Source organism: Colletes latitarsis, chromosome 14 (genome assembly GCF_051014445.1).
Source record: "Colletes latitarsis isolate SP2378_abdomen chromosome 14, iyColLati1, whole genome shotgun sequence".
In the NCBI taxonomy this organism is placed as follows: Eukaryota; Metazoa; Arthropoda; class Insecta; order Hymenoptera; family Colletidae; genus Colletes; species Colletes latitarsis.
This window is the reverse complement of record NC_135147.1, coordinates 14722967-14745295: the sequence shown is the minus strand read 5'-3', so window position 1 is coordinate 14745295 and position 22329 is coordinate 14722967. Positions and strand designations below refer to the sequence as shown.

Genomic DNA, 22329 nt, shown 5'->3' with positions numbered 1-22329 from the left:
GACATACCCCCGAAATCTTGCGCATTTTCGAAAAAAAAATTCAGTTCGAACGGAACTTTAAACGTTAATAACTTTTTAACGAACCCTCTATCAACAAATTGGTATTCTTGATTTTCATCCTATTTTGGCCTCTAGAATCCCCCATTAAAATTTTTCCCAGGGGTGGTCGAACACCCTGTATAGCGAGTATCCGATACAAACAGTCCCAGCCACAATTAGAAGTAAAATTAGAAAAGATATTAATTTTTAATGATTTACAGTCATTCAACATTCCTTGTGTTAATGTAAGGGAAAAATTGTATTAATTTTATTTAAAAAATATCCATCTATATTTATATTTATAAAAAAAATATATTAAATTTACAAAGTAAATTTACAAAAAAATTATTATTTATATAACACAATATTTTTCAAATTTGAAGTTTCCAGGTTTCTAAACAATTGAAAGTGTTGGCGAGTTTTTTTAGAGATTGAAAAGATACGAAGTGGCGATGTTGGCGACTCCGCAGCCTATAGGTGGCGACACCAATTGTAGTCGACCTGATCACTCTACTGGCCACACTAGGTAAAATGCAATATGTCTACCTCGCGGGAGAAAAGTATTAATTAACGTTTTTAATTGTTTTATGTAGACGGTTAATTGTACGAAAGTTCCTTATTAAGTTAGTGATTCGTAAATCATTTGACATGTAAAATGAGCTTTTCCGTGAAAAAAACAGGTGGTAGAATGTGGCATGAAGCGCGGAAACAAGAAAAGAAAATTCGTGGAATGCTAGTAGATTATCGCCGTCGAGCTGAACGTCGACGAGATTATTATGAAAAAATTGTAAGCAATAAAATAAAACAATACGAGTACATCGATTATATTTCAGTTATATAAATTAGTGTTAAGTTTTTTAATATGTTGTAAAAATTGTAACTACGTTCCTTTTGCTTGTTAACCTCAAAATCTACAAGTTAATAAGCTTTAAAATTTATTAATTTAAGAATTACACGTACACGCGCGCGCACATACACACACACAAAATATATACATATATATATATATATATATACATATACTCAGATAATACCAAAATAGGTGGTTCCACTTTGATAGTATATTCTATTCTTCTTAAGGATAAAAAAAGATCATATAAATATAGGTCTGGAAACCTTTCCTTGCTGAGATATAAATACGTTTTATTTATGGTAGAATATTTTAGGACTGCTTAAAACTTAAAGAAATTGTTGGGATCTATTACCCTCTACAACAATACATGATTTACATAGATATTTCTAAGATTATCAAACATTTAGAAATTCTCTGCATATTCTGAATTTTGTCATGTCCAGTAATAATGCAGATTTTGAGTATTTCCAGATTGTCAATAATATTACTATCATAAACTAAACTTCTTAGATATCTCTATAAGTCAAAAGTCAAAAAAATTAAAATATAGAAAAATGCAAGTAATAGGATTAATTATTATTAAAATATTCACAAATAGTTTGACTAAAGTAAATAGAAACTCCATTGTTCATAAACTACATTTGAGTGCATATGACCGGTGTACCTCTTATAATATTGTTTAAAGTTTATAGCAATTACTATGCACATTGCTTTGTCTATATTATTGTCTCTTTTATCTATTATCTCATATTAAGCTTTTCGAACAATAGAAATCCCAAAATAGATAGAATGACCTTGATAGATTAATTTGCATGATGATTATTAATACACTGTATTGTTTCTACCACATTGTATTGCAAGTTCTACTCCATTATATATTTCTAACAAAAAAAGAAATGTTTGTAATACTACATGTAACAGTTATTCGTGAAAAATTTTCATTTAAATAAGCACATTTATCTCTTGTTAAGGAAGAGTTTCAATTTAAAAAGAACATATGCTACTACAGCTGAACTGCCTATATTGATGTCAAGTTTAAATTGTAGCCGACAATTTGTCAGTAGATACTAGTAATAAATAATGGTTAGTAGACGTTTGAAAAAAATATAAAAATTATGTGTATATTTTTTTTAGAAATCAGATCCTACGCAATTTCTACAACTTCATGGGAGACCATGTAAAATACATTTGGATCCAGCGATAGCTACAGCTGGTAATAGTCCTGCAAATATGTAAGTTAAAATGTATTTAATTTAATGTTGATGTTATTATTGTTATTTATACATTAAAATTTGTGTCATCTACTTAAATTTATTAAAGGGATAAATAAATTTACTTTATACATAAAAATGTACTAAATTATATTTTACTCTATTTTATTAAAAGAGATTAAGAATGTTGATTTGAATCAAAGTTATATAAAAGTAATATAGTTATATTTATTTTTGGTTTTATATACTTCATTTATAGTGCGAAAATTGGAAATATGAATGACAGTAGTTATTAGAAATAAACTACTTTCCACAAATTAGTAGAGATTCAAAAAATTGGGACAAGCTGTAGCTCTTTTTGTAAAACATTCATAGTAGAAAAAGTTGAATCCTACTTAGACTTGTTTTTTAAATTGAACTATTCATTTTTTGTACATAAATCCATTCTTATTATCATTTCCCATATAAAAATCTTAAGGTATGAATATTTTGTATCTTTTGCGTAAAAAATAGTTAGAACTTATCTCACTTTCTAGAATCACCCTGTATATTGTAAAAATTAAAAAATTACTAAAAACTATTACCCATGGATAGATATTACTGAAAATCGAATCAGATTTTGATACGAGAATATGGAAGTTAAATATAAAATTCTGTTGAAATGTTTTCAACCATTTAGATCTAATCGTATTAATAGCATATATTTTAATGTACAAAAATTATATTTCAGTTATGCTGTTTTCAAATGTGTTTTTTCGTATAAAAAAAATAGTATTTTTTAATTGTTGTGCATAATAATGAAGTGTAATTAAATATACTTGTATTCTTTTAATTGTATATTTTTGTACAAGTAAAATGTATGAAAAAAAAATAATTGTAGTATTCTATTAATAGGATGCCATGGCAAGGAAACGAAGACAATCTTATTGACCGTTTTGATGTACGTGCACATCTTGATTGGATACCAGAAGCGCCAGATTCTATTGATGTAGATATTGCTCTTACTAGTGAAGATAGACATATCAATTATGAACGCTATCGTATAATTGTTCAAAATGAATTTTTAGGAGGTGAAAAATTGTTCTGATTTTAATACTTAATTTTATTTTTGAAACTGCTTGATAAATAATAATTGTTGATACAGTAACAGAAGAAAAATTTCTACACCAAATACATTTGGAAGAACAGTTTGGTTCGTCTACAAAATTAGATTCTGCGAGAGATAAAAAGAAATCTTGTAATAATGTAGCTATTGGGTACAATTATGAGACGGAAGAACCAATACCAGAAACAATAAAATCATTAGATAATATTGTATCAGAAGAAAAAGCAGATGATGAAGATAGTGATATTGATTTAGGTATAAAATTATTTTTTTTAAATAAATGCTACAACTTTGTACATTACATATCACAGATAATATATTTCAATTTTTCCAGATATTTGTGTAGATGTATCTCAGATAGAGCCATCACAAGCACACGAAATGAATTTAGTAGCTCAAAAATATGGACTTTTAGGAGCTGATTATTTTAGTTTCTTAACGCAGGATTTTGAAGAAGCCGAGACATTAAGACAAGCACGTAAACAGGAAGAAGAAAAAGCTATGTACTCGGTAAATTATTATAACATATATAATAATATTTAATTCTAAATTTTTTTTTCTTATATTTTCGTAATAACTTTGTATAATTATATTATTGCATGATAGATAGATTTTATTTTAATTTCAGCCTTACGGTCAAGTAATGGACTTAGTTTACTCTTTATTCCTCAATTATACAAACACTCATTCCCTAACGTTTTTATTATTTTCGTACACTAAATTACTTTTAAATAACGTTTAATACATATTTTTAGTTTTCACATGATCTTAGGTATTACATTTGGTTTTATTGCTTTCTTAACATCTCTTTCATTATGACTTCATTTATCTTCATCGACATTTTCCTCATTTTTTCATTGTTATAAACCATAACCATTCTCCATAACTTGTTCCTAATTTTCATTTTTCTCTCTACTATACCTTCCACTTCTTCAACCTCAATCTCAGTATCTTCACGCTTCCTCGTTCTGGTTATGATTCTTCCTCTCAATCTCTCTTTTTTATTTTCTTTCTTTGTGACTTGACTATCTTTTACTCTCTGCCATCCTGCTTCATCTATCGATCTCTCTGTTACATCCACCATATTAAATTTTTCTACATATTATCAAAAGTTCTTTTATTTATTAATCCTGCAAAATTCCACAATCACATCTTCCCCTCCCTCTTCTTTACCGATTCCTCTTATTTTTTCTTGCTTCTTTTCTGAACTTTCGGCTGGAAGTTTATCGAAAATTCCACTCTTTATTAAGTTTTTCTTGTCTTTTTTGCCAATTTATCCGTTTTCCAACAATCCTTAGTTTCTGAAAACCTATTTTTACTTCTTTGCCTTTTTTTCATCATCTTTAGCAACTACCCTAACTGTTCTCTATATTTTCTTTTTTAAAATGTCATGCCATAATCGATGAATATGTTACTATCTCGTAATCTGCTTTTGTTTTCCGTGATCTTTTGCTTATCTACCCATCTGTTCAATTTTACAGTACCATCTTATTTCTGTAACTTCCTATTTTCCTACCTTCCTTGCTCAAATTATCTCACTTCTTACATTCAGTTGATTTTCAAAAAATTGCTTTACCTGTTCTTGTAAATTCTCTCTATCGCGCTTTAACCATCTAACCACCATATTATTTTTCCTCTCGTTTCTCTCTTTTTCTCACAAATTTTCTTATTTATCTAAATATCCTCGCTTCTTCAATTTTGTTTTTTGTGTACACCTCCTGTTTTTATTTTATATTCCAGTTCAACAATTTTCTATTTTCTACTCATTCTCTGACAATCCTTTTTTTCTTCTTAGCCTTCCAACCATTTTACTTTCTCCTCTAACTCTCCTATTCTCTTCTTAACTTCTTTATTGTCTTCCTCCCACACTTTCTCTTTTTCTAGTACTATTCTCCTCAGTTCCAGTATTTCTTCTCTGTTGCCCGTATTTATCGTATTTATCTTTTTTATTTATTATTTTCATGTTTTTTTACTTCTTCTACTAGACTTTTCAGCAGTTTGACTATCTCTGTCTTACCTGTTCCCTCTACAACTTTTGTCATCTTACTTAGGTATGTTTGTTTTTCGCTTTTTCAGACTTAGCTTCTATCTCTTCATCAGTGATTTCTTTTCCTTTTTTTTCATCTAACTGTTTGTAGGAATCTACTTCTCTTTCTATTCATTTTACAATGTTTTCCAATTTTCCTCTCACTTTCTTCTGTTTTTCTGCCTGGATTGCTTTCGTTGGCCTTCCTCTCCTTTCTCTCTTATTTTCTTCTTTCCTTCAAGCAAGGCTTTTTCCTATCTCTTATTCTACTAATTCCGTTTCCCCTTTCTCTTTGACACAATCTCCTATTGCTCATCCTGCGCCTTCTGTTTTTACCGTCTTGAACTCTTTTTTCTCCCCTCCAACTCTTTCTAAGTCCCAGAACCACGCTATCTTTAGAGAACCCTTTTTGATACTTTATTTTATCACGCAACTTATTCTCTTTCTATTCGTATTTTTTACTTCTTCTTATTTTATCTTTTTATCCGTTTCTAATGTTACCGCTTTTCTCTTTTTCTCTTTCTTATTTTTCTACAAATTTCCTTTCCTCACACCGTTCATTTTCCAACAATACATTCTATCCCACGCCCTCTAACCAAGTCTTTTATTAAATGATGATATGTTTATGTTACACAGGGCAGAAGGTCACGTAGAGAAAGACGTGCATTTAGAGAAAAAAAAATGATTGGCAGAGTTATGAGTCCACCCAGGTAAATATTTATATTTTGGAAATAAATTTGTTTTTAAAATCCATATTATTTAAATTGACTGACAATTCAGTAAATATACTTGTAACATTTTCTGCCCAATCTACTAATTAGTTACGCAGCAAGAGAGAGTCCCGAATACAATCCTTATAGAAAATCTTCGTCTAAGTCTCGTTCAAGATCTGTATCACCTATAAATGCTGGACAAATTACTTACATTACAAGTTTTGGCGATGAAGAAGAGACTCATGGAAGTTCATCCCATGTTACTTCCTCCAGTTCAAGAAAAGTCAATTACGCTCATCTCAGACGAAGAAGATCAGACAGTCCAACGTTAAGCGAAAGAACAATTAACAGAAAACTTTCAAAATCAAGATCAAGAAGTTGCTCTCGATCTGTTAATAAATCTAAATCCTACAGAAATCGTGAAAGAAAACGTAGCATGTCAAGAATGAGGCAAGTTTATTCATATTTTATAATTATACTTACAAGGGGAAACCACAATAATCGGGTGGAGTAGCTCAATGAAACTCTTTAAACCTGTTGCTTAGCCATAAAAAAAATGATATATGTGTTTCGGCATTTGTGCCATTGAGCCTTATTTATATAAGATAAAAATATTTAAAATTGACACTATGCGCGCCATATAAATTTTAAGCGTAAAAAGTTTTCCTATGGATATAATTGGCACAATAGGAAAGTACTCTCAGACGCGGGTGCAATTCCTTCGACTCTTTCAAATCTTTTTTTTTTTTTAGTTTTTTTACGATTATTATACAGTATATACAAATGAAATAACTTTCAAATTAGAATAAAAAGTGTATCTTGAAACAACAAGTATTTATAAATAATGAATATAAAACTTCGATTGTAATGTATTTTATATTTGTTTTAATTTATAATTTGTTTTAAGTTTTATCACAAATAACTAGTAATTTCTTGTAATGAACGAAAGTAAATTGAATTAATAATGAGATATATTTATTTCGTTTATAAATAGTAATTTCTTTTATACAAATAAATATTGTATAAATATTAAACGTAAAAAACTAAAAAAAAAAACAAAAAAAAAGACAGAAAAGAAATTTATAAAAGTCGAAAGAAGCGAACCGGCGTCCTAACATGTCTGAAGTTTTTTTTTCTAACAATGTTTATTCTTTTATAAGGATTGTTCCGTCTGCGAGGGTTAGTTCACATGCTACGAGTTAAATACTAATAGAACTGTTACTAAATTTTCAAATGGGCTTAAATTTTAAAATGTAAGAAGGAATCTGACAATGAACAAAATTTGTGCTGGGTGGTAGTTTGAGTCTAATAATTGTATATTCGAGTATTTTATTGAGTTTTAAGGATGTGAAGTGTATTGTGTCACGTTGTATGTTGTTTTTTATTTACCTTGAGTTGCGATGTGGCGGTCTGTTCTTGCTAGGCTATAGTTCTTGAAGTTGAGTCTGTTTGATTGTTTAGCTTGGTTTTAGATAATAGTATTACACCAAAGTTGTTACGGTTTATAAGTTCTTTTAAATCATAGCGGCGTTATGTGGAGATGATAGAATTAACATTAGTGGCTGCAAACTTTATATTGTTGAGCTAGCGTGCACCATTTTTGCACTTGGAAAGTTTATGTGAGGGGTGGCTGAACGGTTTATATTTATTAATGGCTCTCTGGAAAGAGTGAAGATAGTATGACATTAATCTTTTCAGTATTTATATTCACCTGTTGTGTTATGTTGTTCAGCTGCGTGATCAATCTGGTCATTCTTAGGGTTGGCTGGGTGACTTTTCTGGTTGCTGGTAGGTTGCGTACTCTTGGTGGCAATGGCAATTTGTCTAGTTGACGATAGTGCTCCTCAGCTGAGGAAAAGCTAGAGGTTTGGATAAAGGTAGTGCTTTTTGTTGCTTTTCTTTTATGCGTGAGAAAATGACATAGACATCCTCGAGCCTTTTCAAAGGAGTCCAAGGATAGTGTCAGACTGTTATCGGTTAAAACCCCACGGTGACCATCCTCAGACGCGTGGCAGGGGACCTGGAACTCTAGTGAGACATCACAGAGCTCCCTGTCGCGCCATGCTTTTTCAGGCCCCTCTCAGTGAGAGGCACTCCTTCCATTTCCTTACATTTCTACTCAATCGCAAGCGCCTTGTTACCAGCACCCGCGGCTCCGTGATATGGTACTAAGCCGCCGGCCGCAGAACTCACTTGCGACCAACTGGTCAACCTGTGACCTTAGGTAGAACCCTCGGCAAATATCACATGCCCCAGCTCACTTACACAGACACATTCATACCGGTGTTTGGTCCGCGAAAGCTTTCGCTCCAACCTCCGGGGTGCCATCTCAGCTTCTTCCCTTATCCGCCATCTGGGGACACGCCACGTTAGAGATTCACCTCCCGTACCGTATGAACAACCAAACGGGTACATGGATTTTTTGTTGCCTGGCCGTAGGTTATGCTGCCACTGACAAGTTTGTTTTGTCGGAAAGTCACTGCCCGACTTTGGGTGCTTAACTGCTGCTTTCTTAAGTTGATTGTAAACTTTTGGAACGGGCAGCCTTTGTGAGATGTTTGGTGCCCGTGTTGATTACTATTCGGGAAACAAGTCACGCATGTTCCTCTGGCCAACTCGGGTTTCTTCCGCTCCTTTATGTTGCCAGATGCGGGATCGGTACGATGTTGCAAAGGTCTTCGAGTCTCCCACATCTGGCAAATTTCATAGTCAAAAAGAAAAGAATTTCATCAAAATGAAAATGCTACACCTAAGTTGACTATTATAGTCCGTACTTCAGAAATGTAAACAATGAGAACAAAAAGAGGTTTCACGTATGTTACTATGCAGTGTGTAGTTTACAAAAATATAAGAAATATTTGTTTACGATACGTGATTACATAAATAATAAAAGAAAAACGGAAAGTACGCTCATTTTCATGTCACAGAAATATTCGGACACTATCAAAACTAAGTTTATATCAGGATATATAAATCTTGTTTTTATTAATTAGTATTTTGTTGGATATCCCATATGTTTTATGATGTGCCGTAAACGCGTTGGTATGTTACAAATTATTTTTTTTAAATAATTTTGCCCAATACGTAGCCATTCTTCTTGCAGACCGTCTTTTTAGCTCTTCTTTTGTGTTCATGGGAGTTGTCCGAATTCGGCGATCTAATTCGTCCCATAATTTTTCAATGGGATTCAAGTCTGGCGATTGCGGTGGTGGATGGAGGATATTCTCGCACGTGTACAATAAGAATTCTTGCACAATTTGCGATTTGTGCTTTGGGTCGTTATCTTGATAAAATTTTATCCCATTTTGAAGTCCCATATTATCAGCACTTTTCTTTAAATTTTTCTGCAAAATCTGTAGATATCTATTTTTGTCAAGGATATCGTCGATGAAAATTAATTCGCCTACTCCATGGGCCGAAATACAGCCCCGCATCATAACCGATCCACCACCGTGTTTCACAATCGGCTGCAAATGTCTCGGATTCAGTTCTTCTTTCGACTTCCGCCATACCCTAATTCTTCCGTTACTTCCATAAATATTATATTTGGACTCGTCCGCGAAAATTACGTCCTCCCACCACTCACTGTCCTTTGCAATGTAGTCCTTTGCACATTTCAATCTCTTCATCCTGTTCGCCGCGTTAATATACGGCTTCTTTCGAGCTATTCTTCCATTATAGCCCTCTGATCTTAACACTCTTCTTATGTTATCCGGATGCACTAATATTCCACGGTGTTCATTTAATTTAGCTGCTAACTTTGGAGCACTTATCCGAGGATCACATTTGATTCTCCTAATTATGGAACGTCTACCGCGAATATCTAGAATCGGTTTGCGTCCACTTTGAGGAATAGATTTGATTCTATCTTCGTTCTTGTACCGTCGAACAATATCCCATACCGTGCTCTTACTAATATTTAATAAATCAGCAATTTTGCGAATCGATTTCCCCTTTTCATGATGAAAAATTACTAATTGTCGCATATCAAACGATGTATTCTTACTTTTCCGACCCATTTCGCACAAATTTTGAACAAGACTGACAAATATTCGATCTAAAATATACTTTGTACATAGTATGAATGATATGTTTACAAACAGTGTTTCAGTCAGTTCCTGGAACCTGAAAACTTGGGAAGTATAGCCAGTGTCCGAATATTTCTGTGACATGAAAATGAGCGTACTTTCCATTTTTCTTTTATTATTTATGTAATCACGTATCGTAAACAAATATTTCTTATATTTTTGTAAACTACACACTGCATAGTAACATACGTGAAACCTCTTTTTGTTCTCATTGTTTACATTTCTGAAGTACGGACTATAATAGTCAAAACTATAGTGGTGTCCGAATATTTCCGTGACCGACTGTATATTGTTCCGCGGGTGGTACGGTCGTCGAGGCCAAATGCAGGCACCGACGACAACGGCCATCGCCGATTCGTGGAACAATATAGCCATAAAACAGCTGCAAACCAGACACAGCCTTCGACTTGGGGAGGAAACCTCGGGCACCCTCGCCAGGGTGGCTTGGGACTTTTCTCCACCACCGATTGTGAGGGAGGAGTTTCCTGTCCCTGTCTCCTCTCCCAAGTCGATGAGGCAAATCTGCAAACACCCCCAAGTGTATCTCTGTTGGAGAAGATACAACCTGAGGAGGAAACGGATTCTAGACACAAGACGCATTTTTACCTTGTTCTTTGGTAGAGTAACCATCTCTAAAAAGACATGCGACAAATTGTAGGCCGTGAAGAGTGTCATTTTGAACGTATTTTGTAACATTGAACGGAAGAAACAGTTCTTCCTATATTTCACCGCGCTTATAGTAACACAGTACATACAGTCCATTTGTTATTATTATCAAATATATGTTTCCAAAAAATGATATATTCATTTCAATCCCGGCCACGCACATTCGAGCACGAACAATTGCAGTTTGCGCATTTTAGAGTTGTGCTTTCTGTGTTTTTGTCCAGTTAAGCAGTTATTTGCGTGTTTGTTGCTCACGCTAGACTCTTGGAGCAAACACTTTGCTGTTGTGTTAATTATATTCTTAGGAAAAATTTTCATGCTTAAAGCATATATGTTGCGCTACGCATAGTGGCAAATGTAAATATTTTTTTCCTCACTAAGTAAGGCCCAGTGATACAAACACTGAGATCTGTATATATTTTTTTTTGGCTAAGAAACAGGTTCAAAAGGTTTCATCGAGTTGCTCCAACCGGTCATTGTGGTTTCCCCTTGTTAGTATATTCTCAACTAATAGGTGATTTTCAGATCAAGAAGGACACGATCGCGACACAGAAAAGTTACAAGATCTCGAACTCGAAGTCGTTCGAGACGATCGCGAACTCGAAGTAAATCTAGATCTCGTTGCCGAAGTTTTAGTAGATCTCGTTCACGTACTGTTTCAAGATCCAAAACAAGATCTAGATCTCGTTCACGTCCAAACAGGTCTAGAAGTTTATCTTCGAGTAGTATATCTAGATCAAAATCAAAATCAAGATCGAGATCAAGATTACGATCAAATTCAAGATCTAAGTCGCACAATAGAAGTCATTCAAGAGATAGTTATCGACGAAGACATTATTCTCCATCAAAGTCAGAATCTAAATCTCGATCCAGGACTAAATCTCAATCTAGATCTAGATCAAGAAGTCAATCTAGATGTAAACGATCTCGAAGCGTTGAAAATAAAGCTCCAACACTGCCAAGGTATGAGACATATTTTTGTTAATCTACAGTTATGTCAGAAAGTAAATTAATGATCAGTGTCGTATGTAAACATAGAAGAAACAATTGAGATAATATGTTTGATAAGGTGATTCTTGCATTTGTATATTTAGTTGATGTACAATGAACAAATGATTGTACAGAAATAACATAATATTTTACAATTAAAGAGAGAGAAAGTAAACTATGCAATGCGACTACAATGATAATGTAGAAAAGTAAGTTAATGCTTCTTACTTTTTCTAATATTTTGCAATAAATTATATCTTAATATTTTAGATGATAACTTTTTGCGGCTATAACGGCTTGTAGACGGTTTAGTATAATCTAATTAAATTTTTTTATTTCATTTGGGCTAATACTGTTCAACTCCTTAAACAAAGTATTAATTAAAATTATTTTATTAGTTGTCTCGTTTTCGGACACATTCCCCTTTAAATGATCCCATTAGTACTTGACGCGATACAAATTCGGACTTTGTGAGGGCCAGTTCACTACAGTTATATTGTTATTGTTCAAAAATTTCATTGTTATATTTGCTTTGTGTTTAGAATCATTGTCTTGTTGAAAGATGTATTCCCTTTCCAATTTTATTTTATGTGTCAAATCAAACAAATTGTTTTGCAGAAATGCAGAATTTGACAACCGTCAGTCATAATTAAGTTTTCCACACCATGTCTAATAAAACACCCTTAAGTCATAACAAAGCCACCTCTATGTTTAATAACTGTTTTCACGTATTCCCTTCTAAAATTATTGCTGCTTTTCTTCCAAACACATCACTGCCTATTATTATTACAAATTTCAAATTTCACCTCGTCAATCCAAATAACAGATTCCCAGAATCCAATTGGATTCTTTAAATATTCAGTAGCAAATTTTAAGCGTTTTTGTAGATTCTTAAGAATTAGTGGTTTTTCTTACAACACATCATTGAAAGCTCCCTTCTCATAGACGTTTCTTGATTTGTGTTAGCCCTATTGGTAGTTCTAAATTTTCTTTTATTTCCTTAGTTGTAAATAAAGGTCTATGTTTTATTTTATGAACAATATTATTGTCTTGACGTGGTGTCGTTTTACGTTTATTTCCAGTTCTTGGCTTGGATTCAGCAAAATCCATCTCTTCAATACTGTCACATATTTCTTAAATTCCAACTTTAAATAGTTTGAAGTCTTTTGCAAGAATTTTCAATCCTTCTTCAGCAAATTATTCTCCTCTTTGTACCATGTTTAACAAAATATTAAAGGTCTCGTTTTATATTCAGTTTCTGATACTAATAGAAGTACTATAAGTATTTTAGTGATATTCAAAAAGAATGTAAGAATAAATATTGCAATAGACATCTACTAGAAACGTAGAATTATATGATTGTTAACTTACTTTTTGATAATGAAATGTGCTCTTTTAAGATTGTTTACCCTATAACTTAGTGAATTTTTTTATTGAAACGAAAGCCAATAATATTGAGGGATCACTATCAATTGTTTTAGTCAAGACTATTATTATTGATACACTCAATAGATGACATATTATTTATCAATACATCAATAACTTCGCGCAAGGCGTTAATTTACTTACCAACGCAACTGTATATTTTTCTTTTTCTTGGTGGTCTCAGGTATTACGGCCGACGTGGAAAATCGTCAAGCCTAGAGCTAGAATTGTCGGATAGCGAAGACAAAGTCCCCATGGCAGCACCAAAACCAACGGTTATTAACATCACGAGCATGTAAGTTTACTAATAATACTACCCAATGAGAACTTCATTTTACAGTATCTACTTAGTGAGTCTTGTAGGCCTCCTCGTCTCAAACATAAAGGATAATAGCTGAATAAGGGGGTCAAATGTGCCTTGAACCAAATTTAGAATTCAACCCTCTATCTTGTTCGGAAGGGTAGTTATAGGGAAAATTCAGATTATCGAATTTATGCCTATTTTCCGTATTTAATCGAATACGAAAATTACGTAAAAAATCTGGTGCATTCTGGTTATCGAGATACGTGTTCAAGAATTGTTTTCGATTTTTCGATTTTTCGATTCCAAATTCTAGGCGAGAAAAATTAAAAACGCAGAAAATTACGGATTTCGTATTGACGCTTTCGAGATACTAAATTTATGTAATTACTGTAAATGCGTATTATTATTGGCTATGTCCCTGAATTGTTTGAGATTTTTTGGTAAGATGCACCATAGTAGCAAAAATCAAAAATTGATTTTTTCGACGGTTTTCGCGTGAAAAAGCAACTTACACTTTGAATTTTTGTACTCCCTTTAATAGATAACTATATTCTATGGTTTTAAACATATCTATGTTGAGCAGAACGATGTATAGAATAGAAAAACAAAAATAAGTCATCAAATTAAAGGTGCTATGCACGTTATATTCAAAGGCATCAACAGTATTTTTAAAAGGTACTATGATACAGTGAGTAAAAAGCATATCTTTTTTTTTTATTTTATTAATTATATATTTTCTCAATTTTCAACTATATGACAATGAAAATCTATTTAAAATATTTCAAAAATATTTTCAACCAAAATATACACAAAAACAATTATGGAGCAGTTTCTATTCCATCGTTTCTCTAGCTGCGTAACATTAATACATAATTGTATGCTTTTTTAACAATTCATTTGGAAAACGCTTAAATTCAAACGTTGGATTCCGTGATGAAATAGTAAACAAAATGTCAAGTCAATAAACGGAAAATACATTGGCAATAGAAGTTGTGACAAACATTGTAACAGACGAAAGATACCATTTAACATGGGTATCTTGCGACGGATCTTCTCGATTTCCCAGAGATGACAGAGAGAGACTTAAAAATTCTATTTATCGTATCGAATCAGTTATCGCAAGCAGTTTCGTATTTAGCAGAAATAATGGTCGAAGATAACAATATTCGCATACATTCCTTAAAAGAAAATAATACCATTGTTAAATTCCAAGTAAAATCACACCATAGTAATAGTAAAGTGTATCAATGTTACATAGATTATACCGGGTGTTCGGCCACCCCTGGGAAAAATTTTAATGGGAGATTCTAGAGGCCAAATTAAGACGAAAATCAAAAATACCAATTTGTTGATCGAGACTGTGTTAAAAAGTTATTAACGTTTAAAGTTCTGCCTGTAGAACGGCAATCTGCGATCAGCTGCGTGCATACAATAGTGGTTCTCACTCAGCATGAGAAATCTACTTACTGACATATCAACAGCCTTACAGTTTTGTGAGTGAGAACCACTATCACGCGTACACAGCTATTCGCAGATTGCCGTTCTACAAGCGGAACTTTAAATGTTAATAACTTTTAAACGAAGCCTCAATCAACAAATTGATATTCTTGATTTTCATCTTATTTTGACCTCTAGAATCTCCTATTAAAATTTTTCCTAGAGGTAACCGAACACCTTGTATACCAAACTTAATTGACCATTCCGGAATGAAACCATTCATAATCGTACCATTGGGTGTTGTTCCCATATTGCAACTATTATCTATTATTTGTCGCATGCTCGATACTTCTCGACAATTATAAGGCCTGCAGAAATATTAAGTCAAATATTTAACGAAGAGCAAATGTCATCTGTTATTAATAAATTTACCCAACAATCATGTAGATAAGTATTAATACAAAAAAGTTCATATATGTATTAAGTATCGAAAAATATAAAGAATTGTATTAATAACAGGAATCAATATGGACATATACAGGGTGTTCGACCACCCCTGGGAAAAATTTTAACGAGAGATTCTAGAAGCCAAAATAAGACGAAAATCAAGAATACCAATTTGTTGATGGAAGCTTCGTTAAAAAATTATTAACAATTAAATTCAAAAATTGCAAATCGTTTTGGAAAAATTATTTTCGGTTGCGGGGGTCAATCACAATCCTTTTTGGTCATTACACATACCCCCGAAATCCTGCGCATTTTCGAGAAAAAAATTCAGTACGGGTGAAACTTTAAACGTTAATAACTTTTTAACGAAGCCTCAATCAACAAATTAGTATTCTTGATTTTCGTCTTATTTTGGTCTCTAGAATCCCCCATTAAAATTTTTCCCAGGGGTGGTCGAACACCCTGTATGTATAACGGAAATGGGTAACAATAGAACACTTTCTCGTCTCAAATATGTAATTTAATCTGTAAATAGATGTAATATTGTACACGGAGAATTTTGAACTCCAATCGTGCACATCATAAACCTTGTCATCATGATATCCGTAACTACATATATGCAAAGACTGCTTATGTTCTTTTTATTGAAGAAATCTGCTTCCTCTATTCAGAGTTATTAAAGGTATGAGATTTTAAAACTAAGCTTGTATATTCATTTAATATAGAAAAAATAAAGCAGTTGGGTATTTGAGCGAATACACAGCTAGAGAAACGATGGAATAGAAACTGCTCCATAATTGTTTTTGTGTGTATTTTAGGTGAAAATATTTTTGAAATATTTTACATAGATTTTCAGTCATATAGTTGAAAATTGAGAAAATATATAATTAATAAAATAAAAAAGAGATATGGTTTAAACGGGGCGCGAACCAGCGTCAAAAAGTTTGCTGCATATCTACAATCAAGCACCTTACTCACTGTACCATCGTACCTTTTGAAAACGCTGCTGATACTCCTGAATATAATGCGCATAGCATCTTTTATTTGGTGACTTGTTTTTGTTTTGCTATCCTATACATCGTTCTACTGAACATAGATATGTTTAAAACCATAGAATATAGTTATCTATTAAAAAAAATACAAAAATTCAAAGTATAGGTTGCTTTTTCACTCCAAAAACATTGAAAAAATCGGTTTTTGATTTTTGCTACTACGGCTCACTCTACCAAAAAATCTGAAAAAATTCAGGGACATAATCAATGACAATACGCATTTACAGTAATTATATAAATCTAATGTCTCGAAAGCGTCAATACGAAATTCGTAATTTTCTGCGTTTTTAATTTTTCACGCCTAGAATTTGGAATCGAAAAATCGAAAAAAATTCTTAAACACGTATCTTGATAACTACAATGCACCAGATTTTTTACGTAATTTTCGTACTTGATTAAATACGAAAAATAGTCTTAAATTCGATAATCCGAATTTTCTCTATAACTACCCTTCCGAACATGATAGAGGGTTGAAACTTGGCACAGAATGTTTGATTCTGATGCTCTATCGATGAATCCATCGTATGTCAAATTTGGTTTAAGGGCACATTTAACCCCCTTATTCAGCTATACCCTTTAAAAGTGTCTTGCCAGACACAGATTCAAACATTTTTAACTACATGTATAACCATTATTTGTATATAAGATATAGAAAAGATGCATAATGTCGGGAATACGCTGCGAAAAACAGATCGCGAGCAGCTCATGAACTGCTTGCAGATAGTTTGCGGGTTATTCGTCAACGGAAACAGCCGCGTTTTCACATTGGAGCTCACAAACAGCTTGCGAATAGTTATAACCTACGCAAACTTTGAGTTTGCGAGTCTCCACACTACTGGCGAGCACAGCTGCGAGTTGTTCATGAATAGCAGTGTATTTTCAGCATAATGCTACTTGTATGATTATTTTGGTTCTTTGTAACTGTTCTACTCACCTTTATGTAACAAATTGAAACAGTTATTTCTGGTAGAGTTTTAGACTCTGTTTTTAATATTGCAGGAACAAACCAAAAGCTGGGTTAAGTACAAATTCTGGTGGCGGACACAAAGTCAGTAAGAACCATAACGCTTACTTAGTCACTTAAAGCACAGAGAATAAAAGACAGTATATACTCTCTATATAAACTACCCTCTCAACGAAGAACCTCAGCAAGTGCTACTTGTTTTCATTTTGTTGGGCAATATAAGGCGCTTAGATTATATTCTTTGCATTTTGATGTTTCATTTTAATTTCTTTTCATGTATATGTCAATAGAAATTCACAAAGGATTTAAATTTGTATTATAATCTCAATTTTCATTGTTATAACAATATGAAATTATTAATTTTATAAATTAAATTTTATAAAATTAAATAAGTACATTTATATTTTTATAACTATATCGAATTTTTTGTCAAATTTCTTTGTTTTTATTATCAGTATTATGAGAATGAAAACATCAAATTTTTTGTGATACGATTTATTTATTTTGTAGAAATAGTAATATAAGAGGGTACTTCATTATAGAATATATCTTATAATGAAGTACTTTTTTATACAGGGTGTTTTATAACATAGTTCTTCAGTAGTGGTTAAGGAGTATAAAAACAATGAAAACAGTTCATAGAAACATGTACCTAATTTGGTCTTTGCTTTGATCGATAGCTATTTATTCAATAATATATATTTACTTACTTTTTCGATTGTGAGACACTAGTTAAGTACGAACGATATTTTCGATGCATCGTTGTATCTTTTGAATTGCGGAACAATACAATCATTAAATGACACATGGTCGAGTGAGTACGACGCAGTCGATTATTGAAATAGACTTTTTTAATTAGAAACAGCGTTTTGCATATGCTTTGTTTTGGAAGAATACTTCCTCTCTTTGCTCTAAAAATTGTGCCAATAAAAAAATGATGCCAATCGGATCGACGAAATTCAGAAACTAATTACCGAAACTTGCGATACGAAAAGTCTATCGTTGCAAGGAGAAGAAAATGATAATATACATAGTGCAATCGAACCACGTTTCATTTGATCGCAAAGCTAGTGCAACAATAATGTCACATAATTGCATACATGCGTCATCGATACTTGAAACAATCACCCAATATTAATTTGGCAGGTAATAGTCGCGACCAAACACGTCCACGACGACCAATCTTGGGCCTTACAACCCTATAAGGGTTCTATTAAAATCGATATAACATCAAATGCATGTCTGTTATTTCCTGGTTCGAATACTTCATATCGATATTCATTATTTTTTCTAATGCGCAACAAATTAATTAATTATTAAGTGATCTTCTCAATAAAATGTACTAGCCTAACTCATAGAATAGAATAATCAACGAAGTCGGAAAATAGCAGACTTATCGAGTATTGTATGCAAATAATTTGATAAAATCAGTTGTATTATAAATGGGTTTATGATTAAGAATTACTGAAGCACAAAAATGGCAATAACTTAAGACCAAGGTTAAATAAGGCATATGTTTATATGAATTTTTTTCATTGTTCTTTTTTTCCTCGCTAATACTGAAGTAGTTACTATACGTTACGAAGCACTCTGTATATTAGGTCATATTAGGATATATTAATAGGAGATATGTGACAGCATAATAAATTGTCTGAAATTTTAACATAAATTTTATTGTACGATATATTTGAGAAACGCAGAACTATATTATGTTAAACATAAAACAATGCATTAAAATACAAAAAATAAAAACGAGTTGCAAAAACGAGATATTTCATAACCCGTACATAACGTTATAATAAATTATATATACATATATATAGTTTAATTGAACATGTATAATTTATTGTTAGAGTAAAAAATTTATTTACATCACCTTTTGTTTCGTCAGTTTTGTTGAATTTGTTGCTATTAAGAGTTTTGTAATAAATGAAGGGAATGAGTATCTGTTGATGCAATGTCTAGAATATTGTTATAATGAAAGATTACGCGTTTGCAATTATCTATATAATACATTTTTATAACGCACACATTTTCATTTTCTTTTACAATACAATTTGAACAAGGTCTAGACTTTTATCGTGCAAGGGGTAAAAACATATATGAAAACTGTATAATGATTTGTAAAAATCTATATTTATCGAATTATGATATCATTTCGAGATTATAAATCGTTTGCAATGCTATAGATCGATTGATACCAAGTTTTTGACCAGTTTCTCCTGTTGTTTGATATGGACCATATTTAATGATTAGTTATAGCATAGACTAGAATTGTAATTCTCTATTCATTTTAGATGGTCGCCTGAAATAGAATTGATCTTTAATCGATATATTATCATTGCAAAATTTTATATACTAAAAACGTTTTTCAATATTCAACAAACTTTTTTTATTTATAGCAGTTTTCTCATAAAAAACTAAAATATTTATTACGGCTTATGCTGCAGTATTATCTTTGATAAACTCATACAAAATGCATGTCTATACATCTTGCCAAATGATACCATAAAAATGAAATGCGATTATTTTTCTATTTCTAATTTGTAACTAGATAATAATAGAATCTTTAAGTATTTTTTTAAACAGATTAATGGCCGCTTTGATAGATGTCGCTTTAACAAAGCGTTTATTCAGTATGTCCTAAAAATAAATTAAAATACAAATTTAACAAATTATGTTATCAAGTACAGTGAAATTTATATTAAAATCTCGGATAAATTTTATGTTCGTTTACATATATTATAAAAAAATTATGATAATTGATAACAGATTTTTAAGAGTTACATTTTTCAGTCATTGAAAATCACACCCCAAGAGCGGCTTAAGAAGAAAATGCAAGCTTTACTGAATAAACAATGTAAGTACAATATGCCCAAATTTAATTGTTGGTATGTTCTTATAATACTATGACTATATTTATCAGATAAAGCTGACAAAAAGGCGGAACAACTCAGGATTGAAAAAATGGAGCAGCAAAGACAAGACCGAGAAGATGAAATTCGGGAAATGTCCTTGAAATTACGTAGAAAGTACGCTGTATCACTCTTATTTCATATATTGCAATATATTAACATAATTTCAACATTTTATCAGCGTATATCTCTCTATAATTATATTACCGTGTGTTAATAATGTTTAGGCAAAGAGAACGGAGACACCGTTATGAAGGTCATAGTTCTGATTCACATTCCTCTGTATCGCGCACACCAAGTCCTGGGCGTAGTCCACGAATCGTGCGTCGAGAAAGAAAAGGAAGAGATACGAGAGATTTCGAAAATGATCGTGAACGAGAAAGAGATAGAGAGAGAGATAGGCGTGATGATAGAGAAAAGTTTAGAACCGAATCTCGTAGAAGATACAGAGATTCGCCACTTCGTTCTTTAAGTCCAAGAAGTAGCCGGTAAAAAACAAATGATTGTTACAGTATATTATATTCAAATTTAAGCTGGTTTATTGTTATCTTTAAATTGTGTACTCTTTTAGCGGCCTAGTCGATTATTGACACGAGAATAGATGGTTAATCTTCCATTTGATGGATTTAAAACTTTATTAGACTCTTCCTGTATTGCATTCCTTCCGTAAAATGTTACGAATGTTTTAAGAAAGTGCGATAAAAAATAATACACGATACAAATTGTATTCTTAAGTATTCTTTATTATTAATTAATATTGTTCAATCTTACAATATAAAATAAAAATACAGATGTTTATTTACGTGTATCGTTATTGTTAAATGAAAACTTTATATTTTGTAATATAAGATGTGACGAGCGTCTCAACTTAAATAAATTATAAAGTAACTTAACCTTTAAATGATAGACGATTCTGGCGCAAATATACAATAGTGACCAGTCTGAGAAACACGTAATACTTTTTATTTGAACACATTTAAAAAAAAATTGATTAATTATTAATTAATAGTAGTAATATTTAGATTTATCTTGTCTAATGTCATGTTGAATACTGTTATTGTCTCAATAAAAAGTGCGTGAGACAACATTAATTCCTTAATTCTTAGATTCAACAAAATTTTATTGATATAAGAATGCTGCCCCAGGCAAGTTTATACAGTAGATATACATATACGAAAAATTGGCAAAATTTTATTCGCATCATACACAATGAAAAAACCAATCTATAATTTATACGAAACGTTTATTCGATTCAACAGTAAAATTTATGGCTATTTCATTCTGTAATTTAAATTTAAATTTTGATACAATGAGTAACAAATAAACAATTGTTTGTCTTTTATTTATTATTTGAAATTTTTATCTAAATAAGAATTTTAATAGATTAAAGCGAAGTTTACGAATAAATTATTTTAAGAACATTAGCTTTTTGTTATTACATAATGTTGTTTAAGCTTGTACTGAGAAATTAAATATTAATCGTATCATAAGTATTATAGCAACAAATTATTGCAAACATTGGAATATCAATATATTTATTTAACTAATTCATAAATAATAAATACTTTATTTGTATAAAACATTTTATACGATAACATTTATACAGGTTATTTGGCCACCCCTGGGAAAAATTTTAATGGGAAATTTTGGAGGCCAAAATAAGACAAAAATTAATAATACCAATTTGTTAATTGAGACTTTGTTAAAAAGTTATTAACGTTTAAAGTTCCGCCTGTACAACGACAATCTGTCGATCGCGTCAGGTCAGTCCTAGTGGTTCTCATTCAGCATGAGAAACTCTACTTATTGTTAGTGACATATCGACAGCCTTACAGTTTTATGAATGAAAACCACTATCACGCGTACGCAGCTGTTCTCTGATTGCCGTTCTACAGGCGGAAATTTAAACGTTAATAACTTCTTAACGAAGCCGTAATCAACAAATTGGTATTCTTGATTTTCGTTTTATTTTGGTCTCTAGAATTTCTCATTAAAATTTTTTCCAGAGGTAACCAAACACCCTGTATGTATTAATTTCTTGTTTCAACTCTTACTAAAAATTATAATTTTCGCAGTATATAATACCATTGATTT

At 31.7% G+C, this 22329-nt stretch overlaps 1 protein-coding gene across 2 annotated transcripts; it reads left to right on the top strand.

Annotated features, from left to right (window-relative positions):
- The first annotated feature begins 551 nt into the window (after window positions 1–551).
- LOC143349882 (CLK4-associating serine/arginine rich protein) lies at window positions 552–21033 on the top strand. 2 transcript variants are annotated; one of them, XM_076781493.1, is made up of 14 exons: window positions 552–826; window positions 2027–2124; window positions 2998–3173; window positions 3248–3463; window positions 3543–3718; window positions 5871–5944; window positions 6056–6397; window positions 11227–11664; window positions 13301–13411; window positions 17356–17404; window positions 20117–20180; window positions 20247–20352; window positions 20463–20723; window positions 20807–21033. In XM_076781493.1, the coding sequence occupies exons 1-14, from the start codon at window positions 695–697 to the stop codon at window positions 20823–20825; spliced, it is 2262 nt and encodes a 753-aa protein (XP_076637608.1). In that variant the 5' UTR covers window positions 552–694; the 3' UTR covers window positions 20826–21033. The 2 variants fall into 2 exon arrangements, with proteins under 2 accessions (XP_076637608.1, XP_076637609.1); XM_076781494.1 differs by lacking the exons at window positions 20463–20723; window positions 20807–21033 and having other exon boundaries at window positions 17356–17408; window positions 20247–20353.
- Window positions 21034–22329: the final 1296 nt, after the last annotated feature.